Source organism: Ranitomeya imitator, chromosome 1 (assembly GCF_032444005.1).
Source record: "Ranitomeya imitator isolate aRanImi1 chromosome 1, aRanImi1.pri, whole genome shotgun sequence".
NCBI lineage: Eukaryota > Metazoa > Chordata > Amphibia > Anura > Dendrobatidae > Ranitomeya > Ranitomeya imitator.
In genome coordinates, this window is record NC_091282.1 from 857866736 (window position 1) to 857877058 (window position 10323).

The window sequence follows — 10323 nt, forward strand, 5'->3', positions numbered from 1 at the left end:
ACTGGCTGGAGTTTTCTTCATGGGTGCCGCCATCTTGGATCCAGCACCCACCTCCAACATCACGCGGGCATACCCATTCCCAGAGTGCCTTGCGCGTGACATCAGACGGGCGACCCGGAAGCGGCTGCTGCACCTGGACGCCGGCAGAGAGGAGGGCGGCGTGGCAGCCACGGAAGGAGCCCGGCCATCCGACCGCGCTGCACGGGTGCCCACTCGGACACAGAGCCCCGGAGGACCTGTGGACGGCGCATCCAGAACCCGAACACCAACGCTGCCTGTTCTTCCACGCCGGGACGGGTACTGGGTAAGTGGAAACTTCTCCGCCGTGTTCAGCACAAGGGTCCCTGTCAGGATAGGAAACCCAACTGAAGCGACAGAGGTACCGCCCTTTTATTTTCCGCCGACAGTCACATTATGGCTTTTTTTTGCGGGACGGGGTGACTTTATTGGTACCATTTTCAGATACATGAGATTTTTTGATTGTTTCCCAAAATCTGAATAGAAAGCTAAAACCAGTAATTCAGGAATTGCTTTTTGTTTTTATTTTTTAACATTGTCTTATCCTGGGACATCACTGTATTCCATCAGATCACTTATCTGATGTTCTGGAATGCATGGGCACTGCAGAACATCGGATAAGCGACTAGCAGGGAAGGAGGCATCTCAGGTCCTGCTCTCTCTACAGGCACTGGGAGGCCACCTTCTCTGAAGGAACCGCTGGGGGTCTCCATGGAGAACGAAAGCACATAGGTTGTAACTAGACAGCAACTGTTAATTTTAACCCTTTAACCCACAAGGGTGGATTGCATGTTAATGACCAAACCAATTTTTACAATTCTGACCACTGTCCTTTTATGAGGTAATATCCTCTACTACACCTGACAGGTGCTTTCAATACACCAGGATGCCGTTCGGTCTGCAGGGAACCCAAGCTACCTTTCAGAGGACCATGGACCAGATCCTAGCCTCTCACAAAAAAAGTATCCCGCCGCTTATCTGGACGACATCGTGATCTTCAGCCCGAATTGGGGCAAGACACCTGCAGAAAGTCTAGGATGCACTGAAGGAGGAAGGGTTTATCATAAACCCAAAGTGCGCCATTGAGAAAGGCAAAATACTTGGGCTACAGCATTAGAAAGGGGCACAATAAAGCCGCAAGTAAATAGAGGCAAAACTGGCCACAACCGGTCTCCAAGAAAACCGGTTTGGGTGTTTTTATGGGATACTATAAGCTAATTATCTCGAATTTCACTATGATAGCCACCCTCCGACTGATCTTTAGGGCAAGAAGAGGTCTATAGCCAAATGGTTCTTTGAAGCAGAGATGGGGTTCAAGAGTTGAAGCTTGCCCTATGCAAAGAGCTGGTCTTGGTGGCACCCGACTTCACTAGTTTGTGGACCGGAAGGACGCCTCTGAGGTCGGTTTGGAAAGTGGTCTCAGGAAATAGATGGAGACGAACATCCAGTTCTATAGGAAACTCTCCTGTGAAAAGAACTATGCAATCGTAGAGAAAGGGTGCTTGGCCATCAAATGGGCAATTGACATGCTGAGGTATTACCTGTTAGGCTGGAAGTTCAGGCAAGTAGCAGATCAGATCATGCACCCCTGAGATGGATGAGGGAATGGAAGGGAAAAGGCCTGGGTGACTAGAGCAATGAGTGCTGGAAACCGCCTAGTTTTCACGTGGAGCACAGGCCCAGGAAACTACAGATGCCTTGGATAGACTTCCCTGTTTAGTTAGTAAAGGTGCAAAAACAGTGCTCCTTTGTCTACCTCTGTGTACAGCCGAGTGAGCCAATCTACCACAAATAAAGAAATATCCAACTATGACATGTGAACAGCCCTATAGAATGGGTTTTCACAGAAAACATGCCCATGGATAGAGCACGTGTGCAATATTGACATTTGAATAAAGGTTTAAGCTACACTGAGCTCTTTCCATAACTTTTACACTATTTCTGTAACTAAAACCCATACAGGTGAATCGTACAGCTCACTTGGCTGCTTCTCGAGTCATGACTATTTGTAACTGGTGCATACAGTTACAAAAGTTTGGACACCTCATTTAAAGATTTTTTTGTATTTTCATGAACATGAAAATTGTACATTCACACTAAAGGCATCAAAACTATGAATTAACACATGGGGAATTATATACTTAAAGTGTGAAACAACTGAAAATATGTATTATATTCTAAGTTCTTCAAAGTAGCCACCTTTTGCTTTGATGACTGCTTTGCACACTCTTGGTAAAAAAGCAGCTAAGTAAAGAAAAATAAGTGGCCATCATTACTTTAAAGGGACACTGTCACCTGAATTTGGAGGGAACAATCTTTAGCCATGGAGGCGGGGTTTTTGATTCACCCTTTCCTTACCCGCTGGCTGCATGCTGGCTGCAATATTGGATTGAAGTTCATTCTCTGTCCTTCATAGTACACGCCTGGGCAAGGCAAGATTGCCTTGTGCAGGCATGTACTACGGAGAACAGAGAATGAATTTCAATCCAATATTGCAGCCAGCATGCAGCCAGCGGGTAAGGAAAGGGTGAATCAAAAACCCCAAAACCCCGCCTCCATGGCTAAAGATTGATCCCTCCAAATTCAGGTGACAGTGTCCCTTTAAGAAATGAAAGTCAGTCAGTCTGGAAAAATTGGGAAAACTTTGAACGTGTCCCCAAGTGCAGTTGCAAAAACCATCAAGTGCTACAAAGAAACTGGCTCACATGAGAACCGCCCCAGGAAAGGAAGACCAAGAGTCACCTCTGCTTCTGAGGATAAGTTTATCCGAGTCACCAGCCTCAGAAATCGCAGGTTAACAGCAGCTCAGATTAGAGACCAGGTCAATGCCACACAGAGTTCTAGCAGCAGATATCTCTACAACTGTTAAGAGGAGAATTTGTGCAGCAGGCCTTCATGGTAAAATAGCTGCTAGGAAACCACTGCTAAGGACAGGCAACAAGCAGAAGAGACTTGTTTGGGCTAAAGAACACAAGGAATGGACCTTAGACCAGTGGAAATCTGTGCTTTGGTCTGATGAGTCCAAATTTGAGATCTTTGGTTGCAACCAATGTGTCTTTGTGCGACGCAGAAAAGGTGAACGGATGGACTCTACATGCCTGGTTCCCACCGTGAAGCATAGAGGAGGTGTGATGGTGTGGGGGTGCTTTGCTGGTGACACTGTTGGGGATTTATTCAAGATTGAAGGCATACTGAACCAGCATGGCTACCACAGCATCTTGCAGCAGCATGCTATTCCATCCAGTTTGCGTTTAGTTGGACCATCATTTATTTTTCAACAGGACAATGACCCCAAACACACCTCCAGGCTGTGTAAAGGCTATTTGACCAAGAAAAAGAGTGATGGGGTGCTACAGTCATAGGGGTACTACAGTTATAGGTTATCAGAAAATTATGTTTTAGGGTGCCAACTATCTGGAGTTGATGCGGGTTGGATGCTGCATACTTATGTAGCGCCAAACTTGCATTGGCCAGATGTTACAGCATCGTGGTTGGGATTTCAAGAAATCCCATGTCCACTATGCATCCACAGACATGTGGTGCGTCTCTACAGTCAATTTCTCTATTAAGTAGGGAGTGCTAAATTGAGCCTAGCGGCCATATCGAAAAATATAGATTTAATCAATAGGTCATTTTCTGATTACACATGCCCTTAAAGGAGTTGCAGTTTTTAATTAGTGATCTATTCATAACTGGAAACAGAAGTTAAACTTTAGTGACAGGTACCCTTAAACTTTGTTTACAAGATTCATCCTGCCTGAATAAAGGCAGCATGAATCAGGGATAATGTCCATAGGGAGAGGAGAGAAGCTAGGCAGGTGCAATGACGCTCCGATCTATGCTGCCCGAGTCTAGTGCCAAGTAACAGGAATGTGAAAGCAAAAGCTCCAATTATATGTTACAAGTCTTTTTCAATGTAATCGGGGAGGGGAAATGGTTAACCTCCCCCCTCCTCACTAGAATGCAAGACCAGCAAAAATACATCCCAGTTAGATATTTAACACAAATGCTCTAGTCAAAGGTCAGTACTGTCCGAGGGGTTTATTCTACAGGAAGAAGTTGTCGGCGTTTCTGGGAATAATGCAGCAAGTGAGGGCCGAAATGACGCAGTATGGACAATTCTACATGCCATTCATAGCCTGGCGACCTCGGCTAAGGCTGAAAACTCCAGAACATCTCGCTTCATTAGTGAGGATGTTACAGACGATAGATAACCAACAACTGCTGCCGAGTGGTCAAAACATTGCCTGAAGAGGAAAGATAAATGGTCAAGCAATTTCTATACATTATGCAAAAGTGTTCAACCTTGTTTTGGTCTACAACTGCCACCTAAGAGGCTTTATCCAAGAAGCTTACATTTATGTCCCACCTTAGGGTACCGTCTCACAGTGCCACTTTTGTCGCTACGACGGTACGATCTGTGACGTTCCAGCGATATCCATACGATATCGCTGTGTCTGACACGCAGCAGCGATCAGGGACCCTGCTGAGAATCGTACGTCGTAGCAGATCGTTTGGAACTTTCTTTCGTCGCTGGATCTCCCGCTGTCATCGCTGGATCGGTGTGTGTGACACCGATCCAGCGATGCGTTCGCTTGTAACCAGGGTAAACATCGGGTTACTAAGCGCAGGGCCGCGCTTAGTAACCCGATGTTTATCCTGGTTACCAGCGTAAAAGTAAAAAAAACAAACACTACATACTTACATTCCGGTGTCCGTGAGGTCCCTTGCCGTCTGCTTCCCGCACTGACTGACTGCCGGCCGTAAAGTGAAAGCACAGCGCGCTGTGCTTTCACTTTACGGCCGGCAGTCAGTCAGTGCGGGAAGCAGACGGCAAGGGACAGACACCGGAATGTAAGTATGTAGTGTTTGTTTTTTTACGCTGGTAACCAGGGTAAACATCGGGTTACTAAGCGCGGCCCTGCGCTTAGTAACCCGATGTTTACCCTGGTTACCCGGGGACCTAGACATCGTTGGTCCCTGGAGGAGAGCTGTCTGTGTGACAGCTCTCCAGCGACCACACAACGACTTACCAACTATCACGGCCAGGTCGTATCGCTGGTCGTGATCGTTGGTAAATCGTATAGTGTAACGGTACCCTTAGGCTAGGTCACCAATATACACTGCAGGGGTCCCACAACCAGTATCCTCACCCATCAGCACTTGTCAGCTCCTACTGCGGCCAAGTGTACAGCACCAGAACACCACACATTTTGGTGACAACCATTCTTGAGCCTGCAGGTCAGCTCCTTTTGAGAAGCATTATACATTAGCTGCAGTACCCAGGAACGGCCACTAGTGTACTGAGCCATGATGTCCTGCTCGGCACATTGTGCTCAACTAGACATACGAGGACCATGGGGGGGGGGGGGGGAGGAAGAGAATGCGCTAAGGCTACTTTCACACTTCCATTTTTTTTTAATCCTTCACAATGCGTCGTTTTTGGGGGGGGGGGAAAAAAACAACATCCTGCAAATTTGCCCACAGGATATGTTTTTTCCCATAGACTTGTATTGCCGACGGATCGCGACATATGGCCACAAGTTGCGTCCGCCGTGCACTGGTTGCGTCGGGTTTTGGCGGACCATCACAGAAAAATGTTCAAGGGAACGTTTTTCTGTACGTCACATCCAGTGTTTCAGACTGTGCATGCCCAGCAGGAAATATCGCTCTCATGATCTTTCCCCACCCTGCAGTCTGCCGGAAATGTGAAAGCACACACTTCCGTCGGTACGTCGTGCCGACGCTTTGTGACAGCCCCGTACCGACGGAAGTGTGAAAGAAGCCTAAACTACTGATTAATAAAAATCTAGGGCTGCACAAGAGCTGTAAACCCTAAAATAGTGGGAAGTGTTGTGCTTTATGGTTTTTATTTTAGAAGAAGTGTTGGGGAGAGTAGGGAGAAGTTTGTACATGTGTCCAAAAATACAGATTTATGCTATGTTCACATGTCCAGTAATAATCTGTTTTGACTGATCCAGCAGCAGTGGGTCCAAGTGCCAGTGCCGGGCAGGTTCACAGCGATAACGTGCAGATTAACCCCACAGCTACAAGAAGAGTCATTTTTCCAGGTGACAGGTTCGCTTTACCTGTACTGTATGCTGGATGCACCCCCCTATCCAGCTGGCCCAAGTACATAGTCTGGTCCTGCTGATGGGAGGTGGTGTGATCTCTAGAATGCCAGGTGTCCTATGAGACTTCAGGGTACACAGGCATGCAGCCAGCAATAACATGGTATTAGAAGAGTGAAAAACTCTCCAAATGATACAGTATCACTGCCAAATAAGAAATGGGTTTGAGCATCATTTACTCCCCTCATTTCAAAACAGCATTGAGTTTTGGACATCTAGCGGCACAAGCTGAAATCCTTGACTTGTTTTTCGCTTCCTTCTGAACATCTGGCCCAAACGAAGCTTCACATCGTTATTACTGCATCAGATATATGAAGATTACCGAAGGCCCGTGTCTGTCCGCCTGAGATAAACAAGCAAGAGCTAGTTTCACAATGCAAAGCCCAATATACCACGTCAACTTCCTATTGTATAACTGACGGCAGAAACCATGTCACATGCCCCCTTCTTACAAAGCCACATTTCCTCTGTCGCCTCCTGCTAGTGGCTCTGGTGTTACATATGACAATTAACACCTCGACACAAAGTTGGTTAATGTTTGCAGGTCCTGGTCTAACCACTTTGCCCAATGTGATAGAATGAAAAATCAGGGTTCCTCATTACCAGTCCTACAAGTCACGATTTGTGGAAATCCTAAAGGTAACACCCATGTTACTTTTAACCAACAATTCCATGGCCCTGTGCAATACTAAAGAAATACTCCAACATGACCTGTTGGGGGAACCTAAAGTTGAGAAACACTGAACTGCCACAGTTACCTGGATCCCTTCAAGAACTTTATCTAAAGTGCTTTCCACTCGCTGCAGGTCTTTCTGTAGGAAGCACACTTGAGAATTGTCAGTTTTGGTCCCTTTTCCTAGTACAAAACGCTGTGTGGCCTATAGAAGCCCATAGTGCCACCTTATCCTGTGCATGTTTATGAAACAGATGGGAAGACAAGTTGCTTCCCCTTTATTGCATTGTTTTCTGAAGCAGTCAAAATCCAATCCGTCCCATCCCTAGTTCTCCCCCAAGATCTGCAGTGGAGCGTCAGAAGGCCCACCACACAGTAAGGAAGGGGCTACAGGCAACATATGATTCATGGAAGCAGTAGCTCTCAGACACGTCGTGGGCCCAAAACCACTTGTGCAACTTGCATCAGTTTTTAAGATCTTCGATTTATCAGTGAAAATGTCGCATGTGACTTGCATTGACTGGAGACCAAAACCCACCATATGTGGAGACATGCGGCTGGTGCATCTCGCGATCCAGAACCATAGGAGGCCAGCGCAGCCAATGTTGCCATTTGCCACTGACTGAGCTCTCACGGTGCAGCCCTAGCCTAGACCTGTGAGCACACTAAGGTCAAGGTCACTTTACTTCATTATTTCCTTTAGCATAGATGTTAGGAACTTCACCCAATGTACATAATATACAAGGGCGAAAACTGCAATGTGAACAAAATCCAAAAACTGCGGCCACCTTACCTACATCCTTGTGTACTCAACTATTTGTCAAAGGGATAAATGACATGCTCCTTTACAGGTTGCAGAATTCTCAGAAAATATTAAGTGACAGTTTAGATAACAATCTGGGTCATTACATGGCATTTATCAGTGTGCTGCGTGGCCAGGAGCCATGGATCCAAGCACCATCACTTACTGCAGAACTTCAAGGAGGACTCGGCATGGCACACCACTGCCCTGCAAACACCAGAGGAAACTCCACCTTAGGACTCGGGAGTTTTGGGGTTATTTTGCCCATACGAGTTTATAAATATGCTGGATCCAATCTGTCACCCATTTTTGAGACTCAACTCGTGAGAAACGGAGATCTGTATGTCTGTCTCACAGATAGGACGTGCACCTTCTATATAGTCAGATCTCTTCACATGTCTGTGGAGCGAGTGGTCTGCACCAAAGTAGGAGACCAACTGTCAGACAAGCCATGGATCAAACTCAACAATGCAAGTCTATGGGTCCACGAAGAGAAAAACCAAAAACACTGGAGAAACCAGCAAATATGTGTAACACAATATTAAAGTGTTCTGTACTTTAAGTCCTTTATTTTACCCACCTATGTAGCGCCATTCTTTCCGCAGTGGACAATCGCTGTCCCTGATGGGGCTCACAATCTAAATTCCCTATCGGTATGTCTTTGGAATGTGGGAGGAAACCAGAGTACCTGGAGGAAACCCACGCAAACACAGGGAGAACATACAAACTACTTGCAGATGTTATCCTTGGTGGGGTTTGAACCTTGGAGCTGTAGTGCTAACCACTGAGCCACCGTGCTGCCCTTTTTAGCTTTTAGTAACCACTTTCGGCTTTGAGAGCCGTGAATCGGTAAAAGTGATCTGACCATTCTTCTGGCATCTTCCACTTGGAAGCCGCTCAAGAGAACAAAGACACATGTCAGCAAAAACAGGGATCAGTAAGCTGACTAGATGGGTACCGCCATCGAAAAGACCGCCTGCACACACTTATGGGGGCCATTGGCGTCTTATAGCTTTACTATAATACAGCATTCATTCTTCTTGTAAATAAACAGTGGCGACGACTGAACGCCACAGACAGGAGACAGGCGGCCGGCCGAATGGGGCCACGTAATGCGGGCGGTGGGCTTATTACTGGGGACTATGGGACCTGATGTGGGGACGCATGGATCCCATAGCCCCCAGTAATAAGCCCACCGCCCGCATCAGTGGGACATGCCTGGAATATCACATTGGGGCTGACCCTACTGGTTCGGCCCCTTCCATAGCTGGCCAGTAGTCACCCATGATCTGGCCCTATAGATCGTACACGGTGCCCACCATCCTTAGGAACTTCTAGGACAAGTATGTGGGGCTGTCATTACTGCCCACCTTCCCTCCATCATGCCACACACCTACCGATTAGATGCCAGGATTTCCTGCGCCCATAGGACCGAATGACAGAGTGCCGATCCGACTCGTAGCCAACCAGGGGCGTGCAGATGCCATCGGCCACCTGCCCAACCAGCAGGAGGAGCCCGGCGTAGAACGAGTCGACTCCCAGCACCGAGTGAAAGTAGACCAAGAAATAGGTGAACCACATGGAGGCGCACAGGTCGTTCAGGTAGTGGCCGGTGGCATAGCTCAGCTTCTGGCGCAGGCTCAGGGCGGGCGCAGCGTCTGCCATGCCGGCGGGCTGTGTGAGCACTGCCAGGGACAAGCTTCCAGCCTCTGCTACCACACACGTGCCGCCATGGCGGTCCGCTCTACCACCATATGTGCCGGGATGCACATCTCCAGGCTGCCACCACAGCGCCGCGCTATATTCCGGGTTCTAATCCCCTAGCGAGGCCACGGACCAATCACAGGCGCATATGCCCTGATCCCAGGAAGATTGACAGCCCATTCACCAATCAGGAGAGCGCTAGAGGCCGAGCCTGGTTACCGCTTACTCCCGCCCCTCGCCCAAAACCTGTGACTGAATTCCCGGTTAACCCGTTCCATCCCAGCGTTTTGGTGGCTCTAGTGACGCAATTTGTGAGGCAACAGAGGTTTCTGATCCAGAACCAGGAAATATTAGGGCGCATTACTCAGACGGGTGGTGCCAGCAGGTGGCGGAGTCAGGGTTTAGGAAACAAATTATTACTAATGGTGGCAATCATTGGTTTAGTCAAGCAAGCGCCTGTGTGATGAAATCATACGTCTTCATTGACGTGTTTTAGGTCAGCCACATGGAATTCAGGGCCGGACTGGCCATCTGGCAAATGCTGCCTTGTCTGCTATGCTGCCAACAGTAATGGCGTCCTCAGCATCCCAATACTATTAACACGCATGGAGCCATAGGTTCTGCCACTTAGGCTACTTTCACACTAGCGTCGTACGATGCACGTCGCAATGCATCGTTTTGCAGGATGCATTTTTTCTCCAAAGGCTTGTATTAGCGTGCGACGGTTGTGGCGGACCGTCGGCACCAAAAAACATTGCTTGTAACGTTTTTTGGTGCGTTGTGTCCGCCGTTTCCGACCGCGCATGTGTGGCCGGAACTCCGCCCCCTCCCCGCAACTCACAATGGGGCAGCGGATGCATTGTAATAATGCTAGTGTGAAAGTAGCCTTACCCCTGTGGGCCAATGGCTTCCTTTATGTCTGCGGCCACCAGACTATATAGGGTACTGTTGGGGGGACCATCATACTATATAGGGGCTGTTGGGGGGGGGGACCA

The 10323-nt window shown here is 48.0% G+C and overlaps 1 protein-coding gene across 2 annotated transcripts in view; it reads right to left on the bottom strand.

Annotated features, from left to right (window-relative positions):
• MFSD12 (major facilitator superfamily domain containing 12) overlaps nt 1-9466 on the bottom strand; it is a 117288-nt gene extending 107822 nt beyond the window's left edge. For both annotated transcript variants that reach the window (XM_069741976.1, XM_069741986.1), the window contains exon 1: nt 9022-9466. In XM_069741976.1, coding sequence (XP_069598077.1) covers nt 9022-9289 — 268 coding nt within the window. In that variant the 5' untranslated portion in view covers nt 9290-9466. The remainder of the gene's footprint in view (nt 1-9021) is intronic.
• Between the last annotated feature and the right edge of the window lie 857 nt (nt 9467-10323).